Below are 21,650 nucleotides of genomic sequence, written 5' to 3' on the forward strand. Positions count from 1 at the left end.
GAATCAAATTTATCTGTGCTAGATAAAGAAAGGTCAATGTTTTTACAACAATATAGTGACTGTTTTTCCGATTCATTACCGTCTCAATTACCGCCAGAGAGACCCGAGGACCATGTGATAGATTTGGTGCCAGGTAGTAGCCCACCAAAAAAGCCTCCGTACAAGGTTAGTGCGGCTCAACAGAAAGAGATAATGGGCCAAGTACAGGAGCTGTTAGAAAAGGGGCTGATTCAGCCCAGTTCATCCCCATTCTGTTCTCCAGTGTTGTTGGTGCAGAAAAAGGATGGCTCATGGCGTATGTGCATCGACTACCGTGCACTGAACAAGAATACCGTCAAGAATAGGTTCCCTATACCTAGAATTGATGATATTCTGGACAAATTAGAAGGAGCAGCTATGTTTAGCAAGATAGATCTAAAGAGTGGGTACCATCAGATCCGCATTAGATCAGAGGATGTGCACAAGACTGCTTTTAGAACGACGTTTGGCCTTTACGAATTTTTAGTAATGCCCTTTGGTCTCACAAATGCTCCTACTACGTTCAATAGGATGATGGACAAAATTTTCCGTCCACACCAACAGTTTGTTGGTACATTCTTTGATGACATGATAGTCTACTCAAAGAATGAAGAGGAGCATAGGCATCACTTGGCCATTGTGTTCAAAGAGCTACGCAATCATAGGTTGCTCATCAATACAAAGAAAAGTGAATTTTTTCTGGAAGAGATCCACTTTCTGGGACACATTGTCTCAAAGGATAGTGTCAGAATGGATCCTGCAAAAGTTGAAGCGATCAAGTCATGGCCAGATTTGAAGACAGTGCACGATGTCCGAAGTTTCTTGGGACTATGCTCCTATTATAGAAGGTTTATCCAAAATTTCGTTGAGATTGCTTCACCTTTACATGCTCTTCAAAAGAAGGCAGTCACCTTTAGATGGACACAGAAAGAGATTTCATCTTTTAATCTCTTAAAGGAAAAGATGACTTCAGATCCAGTCATTGTGTTGCCAGATCTTAGGAAGTCATTTGTGGCACTATAACAGGGAACGGGCGGAACACAGCCCAAACGTTCCGAAACAGCATTCCGGACAAGTCCCGTTCCCGAAACGGAGATGGGAACGGAATGTCGTTCCGGAACGGGGTGTAACCGGAACGGTGTTCCGGAATGGGCGAAACATGAGGTGGAACGGCGAAACGCGGGGAGAAACGGGTAAAAGTAGGCATTTGGGGGGAAAAAAGTGGGCAGATTTAGGGTTGTTCCGGGAACATATTTGGTGCAATTTGAGGGCAGGTTAGGAAGCAAATTTGGGGGCAGTTTTGGGGTTGTTTAGGAGTTTATTTGAGACTAAGTTGAATGGAGGTAATTCAATCCTTACTTTAGGTGGACCGTTCCAGCCCCATTCCCGTTCCGACGTCCCCTCCTCCTCCACGTTCCCGTCCCGTTCCGGACCCTCCCTTTCCCGTTCCCCGTTCCCGTTCCGAGCAACTATGATTTGTGGTCCAGTGTGACGCCTGTGGTAATAGCATTGGTGCAGTGCTAATGCAAGATGGCAGGGTAGTAGCCTATGAGAGCAGAATTTTGCAAGGGCCAGAGATGACCATGCAGGTCTATGAGAAAGAGTTACTGGTTGTATTCATGCGCTCTTAAGTTGGAAACACTACCTACTAGGTGCAGATTTCGTTGTCCAAACGGACCATCAGACCTTGCGATACTTCTTGACACAGACAAAGTTATATGAGAAGCATATGCGATGGGCAAATATTTTGTCCATGTTCCATTTTCAGATTGTGCATGTGGAAGGCAAGAAGAACATTGTGGCTGATGCCTTGTCAAGGAAGCCACAAATTTCAGCTGTGTCCATTCCTTATCATCATGCACTTGATGATATGAGGGAACAGTATGAAAATGATGAAGATTTTGCAAGGGTCTTCAAGCAGCTAATGCATGGACACCGTCATGTACACTATCTTCTCAAAGACTAGTTCATGATGATGCATGGCAGATTGTGTGTCACAAAGCCATTGCGACGCAAAGTTATGGAAGAGAGTCATGTCCCACCGTATGCAGGGCATCGTGGTATCGATGCTACAGTTAAAGCGGTTGAGACATTCTTCTATTGGCCTACATTGAGAAGAGATGTGGATGCCTTTGTGCGAGAATGCCTAATTTGCCAGAAGGTCAAGTTTGACAGGCAAAAGGCACCAAGGTTATTGCAACCACTACCTATTCCAAATAAACCATGGGAAAGTATTGCTATGGATTTTATCTTTGATCTTCCGAGAATGCAGACAGGAAACGATGGTATTTGGACCATCATTTGCAGATTTAGCAAGCAGGCTCATTTTATTCCTGTCAGGAAGAAGATAAAGCCAAATCAGATGGCACGCTTGTTTATGAGCAATATTTTCAAGCATCATGGCATGCCATAGTCGATTGTTAGCGACCGCGATCCACGCATGACAAGTTTATTCTGGAGAGGCTTGTTTGAGAATATGGGCACAACGCTCAAATTCTCTTCGTCATTTCATCCTCAAACAGATGGGCAGTCAGAAGAGGCAAATTCTACTGTCCTAGATCTGCTGCAGTGCTATGTGTCAGAGCATAAAGGAAAGTGGGAGCAATACTTGCCATTGGTGGAGTATGCATACAATAATACAGTGCATTCATCAACTGGCAAGGCACCTTTCGAGATAGTTGAAGGTGGCAAGAAAGTTCCTCCCATACTGCATACAAAGGACAAGATATTTGAAGCAGATAAGTATGTTCAGGACATGGATGAAATGTACAAGAAGGTCAAAGTGGCCTTGGAAAAGACTCGGGCAAAGCAAAAGAAAGCAGCTGATCATCACCGTCGTGAAGTGGTATTTTCACTTGGTGATTGGGTGCTTCTACGCTTTGAAAAGGCAAGGTTAAAGAAGATGAAGGGCAAGGAAAGACTATTTCCAAAGCTCAGCATGCGTTACTATGGACCTTTTCAAGTGTGCGACATAATCAGTGATGTTGCAGATAGGCTGAAATTGCCGGACAATTGGAAGATTCACAAAGTGTTTCATGTGAGTCTTCTCAAACCCTATGTGGGTGATGTGCCAGAAGATATGCCAACTGAAGAACAGCCGGAAGTCGAGGAACTTGACGAGATCTTGGTCCCGGAACAGATTTTGGAACACAAAGAAAGGAAAGTGAAAGGCAAGGTTGCTAGGCGTTACTTGGTAAAGTTCAGAAACTATCCACCAATGGATGCTAAGTGGATGGAAGAAGGTGAACTTGCAAGAGTCACCAGCTGTGTTATCACTTTACCTTGAAGCCTTCGATTTGCAACCTACCTTGACCCCTTGAGTTTCAAAGCTACATGCATTGTCAGTGTCACAATGGCTTCTGAAAGAAATGATGTACATGGTATTTAAAGTGAGCTCAAATGAAATACCTGTTACATGAATGTTAGAGCTGTACCTTATACCTGTCGCTCCTTGCTCGGAGAATCAACCCCCGTACTCGATCGTCACGCGAGCACTTGCAATTTCCGTCGCCAGCCTCTACTCCAGAATCTCAGCGCTAGCACTTCTTGCTGCTTCCGGCATGTTGAAAACTGGAACGCTGGCTTACCCTTTTATAGGGTCTGGCACCCGACGGGAATAGAGGCCCAAAAAGCAGAGCCTGGCGCTCCTAAGGAGAGAGAGAGAGAGAGAGAGAGAGAGAGAGAGAGAGAGAGAGAGAGAGAGAGATCGCAATTTCAGCCCCCTGCGTTAGCTTTTAGCGCTGGCTTTTTTTTAAGAGCCTTGCTTGCTTTATTTTATTAATAAAAGGGTTGGTCACTTAAAAGTGACTGGCCACTTTATAAAATAAAGTGTGAACCTGTTCAAACTTTACACTCAGTTAGTGAAAACAATGCTACACGAACACATTCCAGGCGTCCCCGGGTGCAGGACACGACACAGATGCAATGTAGACACAGACTCCTCGCGGAAAAGCGACTGTTCCTGCTTTTCGTAAAAAGCTTCATTGAACCCATCTTTATTCTTGTGCTTGCGTTCTTACGCGTATTTTCTTACTCAGTTCGGATTTCCTCCTTAGCCTACGGGATGCCCCCTTACTGATGCACCCGTCACCCATCATGTGACGCATCAGGGGCACTCGTAACCCGGCCCTTTCTACCGAACTTACGGAAACTCCTTTGCGATGTTTACCGTCACCCATCAAATGACACATCAGAGTTTATCCGTTCTTGATGGCAGTTCCTATAGCTACAATCTTTTAACAGTTCTTAGTGCACATAATAAAATATCCTAAAAAAGAGATTAATCATTAAAAATAAGAAAAATAGTCCAATTAGCAACATCCCTCTGGCTTCTAAACAGTTGTCCTCAACTGTAGTGCTTGGACATATACCTCCAGTATCTCGGGATAAGCTGCTAATTCCTCCTGCGTCATCCACTGAGCATCTAGATTCGAATAGTTCTTAAACTTAACCAAATACTTTCGTGTTATCTTTCCGGATTTGAGAGACCGCTCCTGATGACTTACTATCTACTCCAGATGGAGTATTTCTTTTGTTTCCTCAACCTCAGGAGGTTCCTCAGCACTAGGCTGGCTTGGAGGCGGTCCCACATACGGCCGGAGTAAACTGACATGGAAAGCATTATGGATCTTCCAATTAGGCGGTAGCTCTAATCTGAAAGTGACATCATTCACTCGCTCAGTGATCTTAAACGGCCCATAGTAGCGGGTAGAAAGTTTTACCACCTTCCCCTTATGAGACGCTTGTTTCTTAAGTCTTGCCTTCTCAAACTTGAGTAAGACTAACTGTCCGATTGTTAAGTCTAGATTCCTTCTATGCTTGTCTGCAGCTTCTTATGCTTTTCCTGAGAGCGTAGAATAGCTCTCCTAACTTGCCCGTAGGCTGTGTCCAAATCCCGGACAAATTCATCTGATGCAAAGATCTTATCCTTAGTTAAAAGGATGGGTGGAAGCAAAGGCTTACCGTAGAGAATCTCAAAAGGTGCTTTCCCCGTCGATGAGTGTATGGTATTGTTATACGCATACTCGACAAGAGGCAAATATTTCTCCCAGTCAGATTGCCGGTCTGACACATAAGCTTTTAACATATCCAATACTGTGGAATTGGCTATCTCACTTTGCCCGTCCGTTTGAGGATGGTAGGCAGATGAAAAATTCAGCTTCGTACCAAGATAATCCATCAAGGCACGCCAAAAATTTCCTGTCATGCGAGGATCTCGATCACTCACAATAGACTTAGGCATTCCATGATGCTTAAAGATCTGTGCTAGAAAGACCCTAGCCATATGAACTGCTTTGATCGTTTTCTTGACTGGTATAAAGTGTGCTTGCTTGCTAAACCTGTCCACAATGGTCCAGATCACGTCATTTCCAGTCTGAGTTCTAGGGAGGTCCATGATAAAGTCCATGGCAATACTTTCCCAAGGTTCATTAGGCACAGGCAAAGGTTGTAGCAACCCAAGCGTCTTATGCCGATCATACTTCACTTTTTGGCAAACCAAGCATTCCCTGACATACTTATCAATGTTTGCTTTAAGGCTAGGCCAAAAGAAATATATTTCCATTGCTAAGGTCGTAGGGAGAATACCCCGATGACCCGCATAAGGCGAAGCGTGTGCTTCATCCATGATCTTCTTTCTTAATGGTTCCGCTACACATATGGCCTGATGGTGGTAGAGATAACCGTCCCAAATGGAATAGGGAAACTCATTCTCTCCACGATGTAGCTTTCCCTAAATGGTGGAGAAGTCTGGATCATTTGGATACAAATCCGGTAGTGCTTCTAATTCTTGGTGATACACCGAAGTGATAGTGTTCACCCTTGGCCACCTAGACAATGCGTCTGCGACCACATTCTTGCTCCCAGCCGTGTGAAGGATCTGGAAGTGAAACATACACAAAAAGTTTGACCATCTCATCTGCTTCTCAGATAGTTTCCTTTGCGTAAGAAAATACCGCAAACTCTGGTGATCAGTCTTGATCACAAAATCCGCTCCTAGAAGATAGTGCTTCCAGTTGGATAAGGCGTGAATCACAGCCGTGAGTTTCTTTTCGTAGATTGATGCATGCAACTCTGCATCCTTAAGCCGTCTGCTTTCATAAGCCACTGCATGGCCTTCTTGGTTTAACACTGCTCCAATGCAATCGCCTGAAGCATCGCAGTGAACCTCAAATGGTTTCCTTAAGTCAGGCACTATCAAAATAGGTCCATGGCTTAGCAAGTACTTGAGCCGATCAAAAGCTCCTTGTTGTCTCGATCCCCATCTGAAAGGAATCTTCTTCTTTGTCAAATCATGAAGTGGTCCTGCTACATGAGCAAATCCTCGGACAAACCTTCGATAATATGAACATAATCCTAGAAAGCTACGTACATCATGTATCGTAGTGGGAATAGGCCAATCTTCTACCACTCGGATCTTGGCAGGATCCATACTCACTTGATTGTGAGAGACTATATGGCCGAGATAGTGCATCTCTGAGAGAAAGAACTCGCTCTTCTTTGCATTCACATGAAACTCATGCTTTCGCAATTCTTGAAACACTAAGTCCAAGTGCTTCCGATGTTCCTCTTCTGACTTAGAGAAGATGAGTATGTCGTCAAAGAATACTCCCGTAAAAGCTCGATACGGGCTGAAAATGCAGTCCATCATGCGATTGAAGGTCGCAGGAGCATTGGTCAAGCCGAAAGGCATTACCAAAAATTCATATAGTCCAAAGGTTGTGCGGAAAGCAGTCTTATGGACATCCTCAGGGGCGATCCGTATCTGATGATACCCACTCTTTAAGTCTATGCGACTAAAGACACTTGCACCCTGCAACTTATCAAGTATATCATCAATCCGAGGGATCGGAAAGCGATTCTTGATCGTGATCTTGTTTAAAGACCTATAGTCTATGCACATTCGAAACGTGCCATCTTTCTTCTGCACCAGTAGAACTGGAGAGCAGTAGGGTGAAGCACTTGGCCGTACTAACCCTTTCTCTAGAAGCTCGTTGACTTGCTTCAAAATTTCCTCTTGCTGAGCAAGACTTACCCGATAAGGGGGTTGATTGGGAGGCGAGCTACCCGGTATGAGATCTATGCGGTGATCTTCCGAGCATACCGGAGGGAGTTCATCAGGGAGTGTTTCCATGAAACAATCTTTGTACTTTTCAATAAATTGAAGACGCTTAATTTCTTGACTACAAAGAGAGTCCCTACTAGTTTTATCCTTTTCACGTGCAAAAATCAAGTAAGCAGAAACACACTTCTTCATTTCTTTCTTAATGGAGATATGGCTTACAATTGGGAACTGCCAATCTCTTGCATCAGCATGAATCTTTATTTTCTTACCCCCATGATCAAAAGTGAGGGTCTTTTCCACATAATCGGGAATAGGTGTCGTGTGGAAGTGCCATGGCATACCCGAGATGATATCACATCCCTTGATGGGTGCCATCAAAAATGATTCGCGGTCCTTGTACTCGCCGATCCGAAGATTGAGCTGTCCTTGCAAGGGAGTTGCATTGGTTGTCAACCCCTCGAATGCCGATCCAAATGTAACCGGTGTGCCAAGCTGAGCCGGTGTGAGGCACAAACGTTCTGCAGTATCCAGGGAGATGAAGTTATCCGTGGATCCTGGATCATAAAGAATCAGTACTCGCTCGTTGTTCAAAGACCCCCAGCCCTTCAGAAGTTGACACTTCCCTTTCTCCATTTCTGTGTTTCCTTGAACATCTGGAATTGAGTTCGAGCTTGGTGGTGCGGGTTCCTTCCTTGCTTTCTCTTGCCTCGTAGAGGCTTGCTCTTGCCGTTGTTGCTTTAGCGGGCAATCCGGTTCCATATGTCCTTTCTCGCCACAGTAGAAGCATCTTCCTTCCTCTCTGAAAGTTTGAAGTTGAGTAGGAGAAAGATACTTAGTTCACTTGCCATTGCCCTCTGCCTTCTTAGGGTGATCATCGTCCCTAGGTGGAGGACGTTTTCTTCCTTGGCTCCCATGGTCATCGTAGACCCCTCTTTGTCTTGCACGATAAGTGCTTTGCTCCATTTTTTTGGGCGTCCCAGTTGAATGCAAATCCTCAGCAACGATTGCTGACTCCATCATCCTTTGAAGAGTATCATGCGGATACACCTTCATGCTCTTTCGAAGCTGCGGTTGGAGACCCGCTTCGAACTTTCTTTTCTTTTCCTCGTCGGCAATCTTCATGAAGGGAGTGACCTTCAAAAAAACCGACCAATACTTGTCTACATAAGTCGTTACTCTTTCATGTTCCTTCTGGGCAAGCCAGTCCCATTCCTTCCGTATGTCCTGCTCGAAGTCATGTGGAAGAAATTGTTCATAAAATTCAGATTTGAAGCTCTCCCAAGTTCTGGCCTGAGAACCTTCCAAAATCTTGGCTAACCACCAATTACTTGCCGTTTCCTAGAGGTGCATCCCCACATGGTGTAATTTGGATCTTTCTGTGAAGTGCCCATTGGTAAAGGCGACTTCAAACTGTCTGATGAAGGACAGTACTTTGGAGATGTCTCTCCGTCCATTGTAAGTTTCGAACTTGATGTCCTTGTCGCCCGATTTGAAGACTCTCATGCGATGTTGAGACTTGCGACCATGCTTCTTGAATCGAGGCTTATCTTTAGGTTGATGTAGGGTAGTGGCAGTAGTAGCGGCTTCCTTCTTCTGACGAGATGATCTAGAAGTAGAAGTATAATCAGGAGAGTAGGATGGAGATGAGATAGAGATGTCCTTGCTCTCGTCTAGCAGCGAGAGCGCTTTTTCCTGGCCTTTCCGTGAAATAGGCCATTCATTCCGATCCGAAGATCCTTTGTGCACCTCGGCACGTTCTTCTTCTCTTGCCTCCTGTGGTCTCACGCAAGCAGTGTTGTCTCGATGCTTGGCTACATCAGTTCCATACGTTTTCTTCATTCCGCCCAAGAGCTTTTGGACGTCTGGCAACAGTAAGATTTGTTGCACATCCGCAAGCTGAGCTTGCACTTGTTGAAGCTCCTCTTCAACGCTTCTCCCTTGGCCCGACATGGTTCTTCCCGTTCTTCCCGGAATCGTCCTTCTTTGCACAAAAAGAGAGGAGTCCGAGCTCTGATACCACTGTCACAAAACGGGAGCGTACACAAGCACTTAGAAAATCTGAAAATTATAATACTTTGCAAACATGAGAGAAGGGAGAAGATCGACACAGTATTGCGGACCAGAAGATGGGCTGGTCCACCCCCCCCGTTAAGAGTATTCTTTTATTCAGGGAGAATTCTTATACAAGCACGAGAACCCGAGGAAACCCCTCCGTTCTGTAATCTTAGACCCGAAGGTCGTGCTTTCCTGTAAAGGGCTTGGGCACAAGGCCGTTCCTTCCCGTAAGGGACTTAGGCACGAAGCCGTACTTTCCCGTAAGGGACATAGGCGTGAAGTCGTACTTCCCGTTAAGGGCCTTCCCGTAAGACGGGAGATTCCTACAAAACAAACCACACAAAGCAACAATTCTCAATGCGTATCAACACCTTATACCTGTCGCTCCTTGCTCAAAGAATCAACCCCCGTACTCAATCGTCACGCGAGCACTTGCAATTTCGGTCGCCAGCCTCTACTCCAGAATCTCAGCGCTAGCACTTCTTGCTGCTTCCGGCATGTTGAAAACTGGAACACTGGCTTACCCTTTTATAGGGTCTTGCACCCGGCAGGAATAGAGGCCCAAAAAGCAGAGCCTAGCGCTCCTAGAGAGAGGAGAGAGATCGCAATTTCAGCCCCCTGCGCTGGCTTCTTTTTAAGAGCCTTGCTTGCTTTATTTTATTAATAAAAGGGTTGGTCACTTAAAAGTGACCGGCCACTTTATAAAATAAAGTGTGAACCTGTTCAAACTTTAAAAACTCACTCAGTTAGTGAAAACAATGCTACACGAACACATTCCAAGCGTCCCCGAGTGCAGGACACGACACAGATGCAATGCAGACACAGACTCCTCGCGGAAAAGCATCTGCCCTCCCGCGATTGTTCCTGCTTTTCGTAAAAAGCTTCATTGAACCCATCTTTATTCTTGTGCTTGCGTTCTTACGCGTATTTTCTTACTCAGTTCGGATTTCCTCCTTAGCCTACGGGATGCCTCCTTACTGATGCACCCGCACCCATCATGTGACGCATCAGGGACACTCGTAACCCGGCCCTTTCCACCGAACTTACGGAAACTCCTTCGCGATGTTTACCGTCACCCATCAAATGACACATCAGAGTTTATCCGTTCTTGATGGCAATTCCTGTAGCTACAATCTTTTAACAGTTCTTAGTGCACATAATAAAATATCCTAAAAAAGAGATTAATCATTAAAAATAAGAAAAATAGTCCAATTAGCAACAATGGCAGAGTGCGAAGCTACCACTATGTCATTGGGACAGGGTTCACACGCAGGCAATACATGTGTCGACGAGGTGTTGAATACACCAGGGTTGACAATGAGCATGTATGTGTAGTACATGTGTCGACAGGTGTTGAATACATCAGTGTTGACTGTGAGCATGTACGACATAGATGCAAACGAGGACGTTTGAGATTTCAAGAGGGAGGTATGTCACCAGCGTGTGACTACTATGTATCCTTTTTGTTGATTTCTTTCTTGTTATTTATTTACTTTCACTTTTTGGAAACACCCCTAGGGAAAACTAATTGCCCTGCATTGCATAGCTAGTGTGGAACTGTCCAGAGGGAGTCCAGGCCTGAGGGCAAAAGAGCACTAAGGTTGGACAAAGACTATGGTTAGCCAAAGTGGGGTCATTGACTAGCCAAAGTGGAATCCTTTGCTACAGAGGCTACATTTCAGTTTTGGGTGTGGCTGCAGTGCACAAAGGGGGTCAAATGACCTAGAAAGATACAATGGCAGCATCTCCTAAAATTTAGGATTCTTGATCACAAAGAAAATTGGCCAAGTTACCTACGAACTGGCTCTTCCTTCGGATGTTAGTGTACATCCAGTGTTTCATGTCAACCGCCTTAGAGTAAAATTGGGCGAAGCAGACGTTGTGCCTATCGAGGAAAACGTATGGCAAGATATGCAAACTGAGTATATTCCTCGAGAACCAAAGGCAGTTTTAGATCATTGTACCCGTCATTCGCGCCAAAAGGCTTATGACGACTACTTAATTAAATGGAAGGGTCAATCTGAAAGGTTTGCTACTTGGAAACCAGTTAGAGCTCTGAAAGCTCAGTATCCCCACTTCATTGATGAGGACATCAATGGTTCTTAAGGGGGAAAGTATGTTATGTCCCGCTCATAGGAGAGGAGATCTAGCCCAGACGCCATCGGGATGGGCATCCAGTGTCCGGGCGGACGTAGTGTGATCCCGACCAGTGTGGCCGGCCATTATTATAAAAGGGAGGCCAAGGCCTCATTTGCAATTATCGACCCCCACTGGCAGAGTGCCAATGGTTAGCCCGCGCGGCTAGGAGTGCGCGAGGTCACCTCGAGGAGGTGAGGTCGGGTGGTATGGGACGCTCGGACTTACAGGTGCACGCCTACGTCTTCGAACGCTGGCCCCAACACGGGGGAGCTGTCGGATGGTGGCTATGATCGGGTGGTTCGTCCGACGCGTGTCTGTAGGCGGTCCGTGTAGCCGGGAGATCCATTCCCTTCGTTTCAGAAGGGTAGGGTAGATATCAAAGAAATGAATGCCACGATCTTTACTTAAGGGGTGGGTACCTTGAGAAGAAAAGGAGGAGGGTTGCCCCCCCCCACCCCCCCCTTTTTTTAATAAAAAAAACCGACCCATATGATGGTTTAAGGTAAACCTAGGTGTTTTGATCAAGGTAAAAAGGTAACCTCGTGAAAAATTCAGTTTTATTTATATGGTTTAACTGCTGGATAAGTAAGTACTCGTGTGTGTGTGTGTGTGTGTGTGTGTGTGTGTGTGTGTGTGTGTGTGTTGGGACGGGAAAGCGGCCGAGGGGGGGGGGGGGGGGTGCATTGTGGGATCTTCAATGAACTCTCAAGATATGATAAGCCAGCTAATATTTATTAAACAGCCTGAGATTGTAGCTAAGTTAAGGGAGCATTCTCAACTTGCTGCAGTTCGAAAAAGGAAACACAACATTCAAGACATGCACTAAGCATATCTTCCAGATTCTTTGCGCAAAAAGACAAGGAATATAGCACTGGTAATACTTCTACAAACTGCTTTACAGACTTACAGATGCTAATTATGATGTTGACCAGAATGTCCTCCTAGCAAGCCTATAAAGTAGTTCAAAGGTACAAAACAGCCTACTAAGCATTGGGTAAACAAGATCTAGCTCCTTTGAGACAGGAAGAGGCAAACCTGCCATAGTTTTCACAAAAATCACAAACTCCAAGACTTTCTCTCACTACTCATCCTGGGGTTCACACAACCTAAGAAGCAATCCTAAGCCAATGCATGCATTCATCTGCTAAACTCCATAAGATGTTATTTTCCCACCCTAAAGTACACAATTGACTTCGACCCAAAAAAAGCACCTTAAATTAACCTGTAACTTAGTGAAGATTAATCAAGATTCACCTAAATATATATTTCAATGAGCTTGCGCACTTGTGAGAGCCTACCACTGCTGCATATCTATTTTCAAAGGCTGACTTTGTTCCTAACATCCCACGTTACATGAATAATCTGCATACAACAGGTGGCTTAGGAATTACTCAATGTTCACATTTCATTAAACTCTGTTAATTCTTTCACCCCTTTGATATCTATAATGTAAACGGAGATACCTCATTCAGGATATTGCATGCTGCTATTGGTTCCTTGTTGGAATCACCGTGTATAAAAGTCGATAAAAGTCCTATGTCATGAGCACATCCTCTTCCTAACCATGCAATTGACCAGAGTGATAAGGTCGTGCAAAAGTCCTTCCTTCCTGAGACCGTCGACAACAGCATTAAATAAGTGCTCATCACATGCATAACCAGCATTTATCGACTGTACGAAAATTGTACAAGCGTGCTGAAACTTTCCCATCATACAGAGGCCGTCTATTATAATGTTGTAAGTGTTCTGATTCGGACGAGAGTTCCTCCTTAACATTTCTTCCCAAACTTCCAAAGCTTTCCTGTTCTCCCCCGTGTAGAACAGCTCACCCATTAGCATATTGTACACAGAAGTATAGCTTCTTAAACCTTTGTTTCGCTGAATACAAAATAGGCCAAAGGCCTCGCGCAATCTCCCTGCTTTGCACATGCCGTCAGTAAGAGAACTGAATGTTGCTGAAGAAGGCTTGCAACCCTTGTCCAACATCTCACCTAGTAAGGTCCATGCTTTGTCGATGCAATTCATTTTACACAGATACCTTATCAAGGTATTGTAAGTGATGATATTAGGAGGGATGCCCTTGTCCTGCATAATAGCCTTAAGTTCGAATGCACTGTTATCCTGCCCTGCAGAACAAAGACCTGACATCATGGTATTGTAGGTAACAATGTCAGGCAGGCAGCCCTTCTTGACCATAGCTCGCAAGCACTGCTTAGCAGCATCAACATTCCGAAGCCTACAGAAACCATCGAGCAGAATGTTATATGTCCATGTGTCGGGACTGTCTCCTGCATTAACCATCTCCAGCAGAAGGTTGCCTGTTTGATTCATCATTTGCATCTTGCACAATCCAGCAAGAAGACAATTGTATGTATATCTGTTAGGCTGGAAGCCTTGCCGCAACATCTCTTCCTTTTGCTGAAAAGCTTCCACAAGATTGCCAACTTTGCAGAGGGTGTTAATCAGACAAGTGTAAGCAATGGCATCTGGCCTGCAACCTTCAGCAGTCATGGAAGAGAAGTACGTCAAGGCAGCAGTGTAGCGCCGCGCTTTGCACAGGCCATGTGTGACAATAGAAAGGGTCGCACTGTTTGGGCAGCAACCTGACTGTATCATAACAGCAAAAGTTTCTCTTGCAGTCGCAACCATCTTTGCTTCCAAAAGCAGGTGAAGGATTAGATTGTATGTAAAGGTGCTGGGTGCGCACTTCAAGAATGCCATTTGGTCGAAGGTTGTCCGAGCTTCCTGCAACATACCTGCACGACCATAGCTTGAAATGACCGTGTTGAAAGTGACATCTGTAAAAGCAATGCCCGACTTCCGCATGAGTTTGATAAGATGCTGAATGGCCACAAATTCAAAACTCTGGCCAAGGAGATCAATCATGAGGTTGTAGGTGGTGACTTTGTGCCTGTAGCCACGTTGTTTGCCAGCCCAAGTAAAGAAGTTGAGGGCGGAGAACAAAGAGGAAGGGCCCAGCTGCTTGAGGACACAAGAAACGTGATAAGGGGTGAGGCGAAGACGAAGAAGAGAGAGCGCTTCCTCTGTTTGTGATCCCCAGGCCCTGCTGGTAATAATGGCACATATACAGTCAATCTGCTCAAGAACGGAGCTGCCTGCCTGGAGCAAACCTGCCCCTCCCAGATGCTTGCTTCTTCTTCCGAAGCCACAAATTCGCCGGGTGAATTCCGGTGACCAGCTCTCTCGCGCCCTCTGCTCCATTTCCCCTCCTTCCTCGTCTTTCCTACTGCTCTAAAAGAAAAAGAGACTTCCCCCGCCTTCAAGACGCTGCCCTCCATTTCCGATTGCAGCAGACGAGCTTCAAAGGAAGGAGGTAGCACATCAGGAACGAGGGTTTAAGGATTTAGGACATCGTCTTCTACGGCAGTTCGTAGCAACGACTCAACGAGCCACCTGGCTGACGTGGCCGTCACTTTTGACGCCGTCTGGCCACTGACCGGCCGTCCGAATGGCGCCCCTCCATGTGGGCGCCATCGCCGCTCGGGTTCAGACGAAGGTGGCGGCAAAGCAGTCTTCCTGCGCCTCTCTAGTTCACAAGACAGCCAGTGGTAATGGGTGAAGACCACGCAGCTTCTCCAGTTCAGAAGACAGCCAGTGGTAATGGGTGAAGACCACGCAGCTAGCGAATGGAAGGTGCCAGCGCTCCCTGTCACTGTGTAGACCGCAAATCCCGCTCGAACGGAGGGTGGAAGCTTGCAATTTATCGGTGTTGGGCGTGTATAAAAGACACATTCCAAAGTAGAGGGATCTACGGTGGGGGTTTAATCCACGGTTGATCTCATCTCCATGGGATAAAAACAATAAGCTCCCCACCATCCCTCCGCTCGAGGCTCGAGGCTCTCGAACCCCGAACCCCCCTCCGTACCCACCTATCACGCATCATTGCACACATGGCAAGGGCACGTGTCTAAAAGCTTGCCCCCCCCCCCCCCCCCGTTGCGTCGATCTGATACTCCAAAATGCACGCATCGTTGATCAATAGCCCCTGTCGTCGTCGATCCCTCGTCTCTCACTCGTGTCATTTATAAACGGGAGGACAACTAATGGTGGCTCCGGTAAAGAAGAGCGTGACCTTCAACCAATCGCTGCAGCGCATGGATGATGCACACCCCTGCGGCTTTCTCTGCCTCCGTCTCGTCTGAACCCAGGCTTACGGTGGGTTCAAAACAAGGTGGCTACCCCGTGCGGTTTATAGTGTACACTGCATCCACCTGTGAAGTTCACAGAGGCATCGGTAGAAAACAATGTCATCAGTAGTCGTGTTAGACACAGTTTGCACATGAGAGGCGATCGATCTGATCGTACACCAATGTTGAACGACTATGAGCGAATGCCGAAGTGACGCACGTGATGTCGTTTAGATGCCAACATTGTCAAGCTGACATGGCAACATTTGTAGAGGGCTGTGAAGGCGGTTACGCCGCTAGCGGAAGCTAAATAGCGAGAACTCAACCAACAACAGAATTTGTCAGACGAGGACGGAGCTTGACCCGCAGGCGCATGGAAACAACTAGGTGGGTGTCAAATCACCTACTCGACCTTCTAATGACAATCACTACTAAGGAAATCAAATCTAAGTTCTAAAATACGCAAGTGACTGAAATCCATACTACGAACGAATGCTATACGAAACAGGATCTAGAATCATTGAATCAATCTCAAACTCAAGGGGAAGTCTATTCACTAGGTAAGAACAACACCCTAAAGACTTGAACTGCAAAATCAACCTATAACCACTCCGTGCGGTAAACGTGTATGAAGACAGGCCGAAAAATACAGGTGATCGAAACTTGACCCCGATGGTACCAATGTGTAGCTCTACTCGTTGTGGTTCTATAGATATGCTGCATGCTCCATTCCGACACACGAGTTGGAAGAAAACTCACACCGAAGCTCGTAGGAACTTACCACACATAGAAGCCGATAGCGCGCACTCTTGGTATCTATGCGTAGCTCTCGCCGTTGCTAACACAATGGCGGTGTCGCTTCTCCAATGGCGGCTCCGTAGCTCGCGTAGCAAGTAGATAAGACTCTCTCTCTCTCTCTCTCTCTCTCTCTCTCTCTCTCTCTCTCTGACACAGTCACGGCGCTCAAAAACTCACTTTGATTAATAATCTGAGTCCTTTAGGTTACAAAAACCTTGGCTTATATACCTCAGCCTTGGAGGTGAGAACATCTCTAACTAATTACATCAGCAAGTGAAATTACTTCGGGATTACAAGCTGGAAACTCAATTGAGTCCCGTTACTTAATGAATGGCTCAAATCAAAATTAATGTCGGAAAGACATTTATTACAATCAATGATTACAAAATGATGAGTGTGAGCAAAAATGTGGGTGTGATCCTCTGCTGGCTCAACACTCCCCCCCTCCGCGTTCATGTCGTCCCTGACATGACTTTTATGCTTGGTCAATAAAGTCCTGTCGTCTTGAGCATCTGCAAATGTGATTCGTATCGTAGGTTGCCGATGGTCAAGGTTGGGCCGAATATTTTGCTTTCGTGGGTGAAAAAGCCGGTGTAGAAAGCTTCTTCGAATGTTTGCATGTGGAAGCTAAGCAAAAACATAATCCTTTGGTATAGTAGGTGTAACACTTTTGGAGAAGGCTGCAATGAAAGATCGTACATCATATCAGTCACCGTGTCGGCCGTCGATAGTAGACTCGAGGTCGTGGCTTTATTTGGCGCGAACACTTCAATGCAAGCTAAGAGAGTCCTGCAGATTTTCTTGAGCATCTGACATGAAAGGTCAGGAGAGCCAGTAAAGAGCTTGATGGTGCCCGTTAGGGTTTTCACCATGTAGGCTTTACCTATTCTCTCTCTTATCTTTGGTCCTGGCATCCTGGGATAATTAAGCCAATTTGGCTTCTTTTCTGCAATCCTGCCATGCTCTTTCCAGTTTCTGACTCTTGGCACCGGGCAGAAGGTTGCATCCTCCCGAATCTCCTTTGGTGCCTCCACCAAGTAGATGAGGTAGGCTGGGTATTTGTTCAACCAACCTTTCCTCCATTTAGGTTGTGAATCTACTATCTTCTTTGATTGTTCCTCCTTTGTGATGTCGCCTTCGTAAAGAGTGACATACTGCTCCTGCTCTATTCTCTTTTTCGTCTTTAGCACTTCAAATTTCATCAAAGGGAAAGGCAGGCTGGGTTGCATCCACTGTTCATGGAGCACTTTTGTGTCTAGTCCTTGAAGTCTAATGGAGATTAGGAGTCTCCTCTCCCATTCCATTTCCGCCTTGGCACTCTCCTCTGCTGACTTTTCTATTTGGTCATGGAGCCTCTGTTCTTCTTCTTCAGAGATTCCTGAAGTCGAGACCACCTCTTGAGCTGGGGCTGGATCTTCAATTATGGTTGCCTCTCCAGTTTCTGGTAGCTCTATGGCTGCTCCACCTGATTCTTCGTGTGGTGTCTCTGTCTCTCTTCTTTGTTGCTCTTATAGATCTTGGAGCTGTTTGCGGAGGGCCTCATTCTCTGTCCGTAGTGTTTGATTTTCTAATGTGAGCCTCTCCTCTGCGGCCAATGATCCCTCCGCAATGTGCAACCTTTGCACTTGCTCTAATCTCAGCTCTCTTTGTAAGCTTTGGACCTGGTCTTCCAAAGCTGGTATGATAACTCCCTCTTGTTCGGTTCCTGCTCTGCTAGCTCTAGGGGTAGTCCTGAGTCTAGTGATTGTTCTTTCTTGGAGCTCGACTCTCTCCCTTAGCTCAATGAGCTCATCCTTGGCCGCCTCCAACTCATCCTCTATCCGCTCCCTTGCTTCCTATGCACTTGTTACTTCTCTTGAAGCCTCGGCTAGCTGGAGTATCAAGCTGTCTCTCTCGTTTTCCGCGTCATAGAGTGATGCTTTATGACTTTCAGATTCAGTCATAGCATTCTCTAATTTTCTCTGCAACTCCGCTTCCCTTTGTTTGGCTGTCTCAATCTCTACTTCCTTTGCCTTGGACCTTTCTTTTATTTTGCTGAGCAATTCATGCACCATGTGCATGTCTTTTTCATCATCATCTGTCAACTCTAAAGCTCTTTCTGCCACCACCTCCACTGGATTTGGCTCTTCTAGTACTTTCGGTTCGTCCAGTTTCTCTTCACTTTCTTTTGTACTCTTTGTTTTTTTCTCCGTCCCTCTCCGTTCATCTTGTTTTTGTAGGGTGATCCCATAAACTGCCTCAAGGGCCTCTTCTTCAGTGTATCCTATCGCTACCAAATCCTCATAATCATTTCTCTTTTGCTGAACTGGATCTATCTTCTTTTCTTTGGTCTCGGCCTCTGGCTTATCCAAATCATCCGTGTCCACCTCTACCGTGGTCTCCTCCATAATTTTTTCCGTCTTCTTAGGGCTTGGTACATCCTTCATAGAGGGATATCTGTCCTCAGCTTCCTTGGCTTTCCCTTTGTCGGCTTGCCCATCTTTCTCTTGAGGCTTAGTAGACTCATCTACTTTCTTTTTCTCCTTGTCGTCTTTTTTCAGCTCAGCTTTTAATTGCTGTACCTCCTCTTCAGTGTATGGCTCGACAGGTTGCTGCTCTAGAATAGCCTCTGACTCCTCATAAGCTTTAATATATTGATCGTATTGATCAATATGTGGCCTGGCTGAGCAAGTTCCGACTTTAGTGGGGTCTGGCACCCACTTTTCTTCAAAGTCACCCTTTAGAGCTCTTTTCGCTCTAAACTGCTCCACTAGTCTTTCCATTCTTGCCGCTTTCTGACTTTTGGTTTGCTTGGGAGCAACCTTCTTCGTTACTTTCTTCTTAAGCGGCTCGTCCACATCCTCTGCAGGTTCTGAAACTACTTCCAGTTTCCGACGTGCTCTTGTGGATGCCCTCTTGGATACTTCGGGCTGTTCTTCCTCCTCGTCGGCTTCTCTAAGCCACTCATTCTGGGAGGGAACCTTTGGCCACTGATCTCTAGCTCCAATAGCTTCATAAGCTATTCTTGTCAGAATTTCCGCTCCTCCCATGTACTTTGGCTTCTCGTTGTGCATGGCAATTACTTGCTCGTGGATGTGTTGAGCGTAATTCACCTCTTTTGGCATATTGCTCTTTAATGCCCATGTGATGGTGGTCGCAATGGCATGGGGTGGTGTCGTATACTTTTGCGGTCTCTTACTGCAAACATGGAGAAACTGGTTGTACAGTCGGCAAAGGGTTGCCGCTCTTGGGTCCGCCATATCTCCATAGGTTGCATTTTGCTTCTTGGGCCCATAGACCTCTATGGCCTCCCTTCTTTCCCTGACCAAGCTCCCTTTGTTGTGCAGCTTCAATGCGTCTGCAATGAGCTGTGGAGTGATCTGTACTTCTACTTTCTCTCCATCCATGGCTGTCAATGTGGCTTTTCCATCCTTTTGAATGGATGTTGCCAACTTGTACACTCTTCTTGTATCCACACCTGATGGTCTCGAGGTGAAGAAACTGTGCAAGTCTGCCCTTTCTAGGTACCTGCTGATGTCTTCTGACCTGCTATAATCTACCAATTCCTGTGGGATCATCGGTACATCCACCGCTTGCCCTTGAGGATCTCTGAAAGTCCCCTGGTAGATCTTTATTCCCTCTTTCTCCAATACTGCTTCCTCCACCCAAGTTTTGGTTGGCTTGAGGGTTTCTGCTGGAATGTCAAAGGGTTTCGCTTCTGCAAGAGCATCTTTGATTGTCGGTCTTTTTCTCTTCGTTGCCGATGACTTGGCGAAATCCATGGATCCTGTAACTCCAATTTCAGAAGTTAGCGTCTTTTTAGTACTGAAAGCCGAAATGAAGCTTTTAACTATTCAAATGACTTGAAAATTGAAACATGAGCTATTCAGGGCCTAAGGATGCAAGGTAGGTGAAAAAATATGCAAAATGGGCTCAAAATCATGCTGGAGACATCATACGCGTATGATGTCTTTTGTGTCAAAATGACTTCATATTGGTTGTGCTTGTAGCTGATAGTGTATACATGATTATCATATGTTTGGATTTGAGTTTGGATACCATTTGGTCAAGTTTTGGCCAATTTAGTCCAGTTCTGGCTCTTGGCAAAATTTTGAAAGGGAATTGGATTTTATGATCCAAATTGGATAAAACTTGGTGGTTCACTTTCAAATGGCATGTAGATCACTTCTGTTTGGTGGTTGAAGCCCTGAGGTGCCAAAATCACATAGTGAGACATCATACGCATATGATGCTTTTAGTGTATTTTTGGACCAAATTTCTCTATAAGCTTGGATTTGGCTTTAGATAGGCTTATTCAGTGGATTTATGAAGTTTGGATAGATTTTGGGCTAAAAATGGCTCTGGAGACATCATACACGTATGATGTCTTTTTCATCAATTTTGCATGGGATTGGTTCTGTGGACTCCCCATATACTAGTGAAGGATTGTCTCTACTCAATTCTTGGTTTGGACTTGAGTATGTTGGATTTGGGCCAAAAATAGGCTTTAGGTGAAGGATTTTTCCTCAATTGGGCTAATGGGGTGATCCTCTTGACCAAATGGTTCCAAATTTCATATGTAGCATGTATTAGATATATATAATGGATGTATGATGACAAATGAGCAGTTTTGGCTCTGTAAGTGCAAATAGACATTATACGCGTATGATGTTTTTTGTGTCAAAATGGTGCTTTTTGGTTCCAAATAGCTTGTAGATGTGTTTAACAACAATCCTACAAAGTTTCAATGAGTTTGGAGTTATTTTGACAAAATTAGGACCAAAAATCAATTTTATGGCCTACTTTGTATTTTTTTGGTTTTCCTTGGGTTTTCTAACTCCAATTCTCATGATACTTGGTTCATAGGATGTGATTAACATGTGGAATGAGGCTATGCACTCAAATGTTGAAATGGATGTGAAATTCATGCTGTAAGACATCATACGCGTATGATGTCTTTTCTTGAAATGTTGATCTTTTTGTGCAAAGAATGCTTTGTGCTAGTGCCCTAAGCTCTGCTAACTAGTTTTCAACTTAAAAAGTCATCAGTTTAGCTAAAAAGCCCCCTTATAGGCATTTCAGTCTCCGAAGTCGTCTTTTTGCCTTGGAGTTGAATTTCTCCAACTTTTCTTCTCGAGAGTTGCATTTCCAGCTCATTGGATATGTTGTGTATCCATCTATTTGGTTGAACTTGACTTTGGCTCCCCGTTCTCCATCTTTCTCCATTTGGTTGCCCGAAAGCGTCTTTTTCACCATCGGTAAGTGAATCAGCTTTCTTTTGGGTTTTGCTTGCAAACATAAGTCATCCATGTATATTTGAAGCTGCTTGTGAAGTTTCATTTCATTCGGTCGTCAATTTCAGCCGTTATGCCAAAATGACGCTTTGTGTGTCTGTCGTCGAATCGGTTGTTTTGACCCACTTTTGGTGGTCCAAACCTGGAGATACTCCA

At 45.3% G+C, this 21,650-nt stretch overlaps 1 protein-coding gene across 7 annotated transcripts in view; it reads right to left on the minus strand.

Moving 5' to 3' along the window:
• The window catches only part of LOC147435606 (uncharacterized), a 53,143-nt gene extending 38,173 nt beyond the window's left edge, over positions 1 to 14,970 (minus strand). For 2 of the 7 annotated variants that reach the window (XM_086488623.1, XM_086488622.1), the window contains exons 1-2: positions 12,739 to 14,970; positions 12,574 to 12,637 (exon numbers count right to left, since the gene is read on the minus strand). In XM_086488623.1, coding sequence (XP_086344749.1) covers positions 12,815 to 14,497 — 1,683 coding nt within the window. In that variant the 5' untranslated portion in view covers positions 14,498 to 14,970 and the 3' untranslated portion in view covers positions 12,574 to 12,637; positions 12,739 to 12,814. Of the gene's footprint in view, positions 1 to 12,529; positions 12,638 to 12,738 lie in introns of all 7 variants that reach the window. The other 5 variants (XM_086488621.1, XM_086488620.1, XM_086488626.1 and 2 more) reach the window with 4 other exon arrangements.
• Between the last annotated feature and the right edge of the window lie 6,680 nt (positions 14,971 to 21,650).

This window comes from Adiantum capillus-veneris, chromosome 18, assembly GCF_014529385.1.
Source record: "Adiantum capillus-veneris isolate H3 chromosome 18, ASM1452938v2, whole genome shotgun sequence".
In the NCBI taxonomy this organism is placed as follows: domain Eukaryota; kingdom Viridiplantae; phylum Streptophyta; class Polypodiopsida; order Polypodiales; family Pteridaceae; genus Adiantum; species Adiantum capillus-veneris.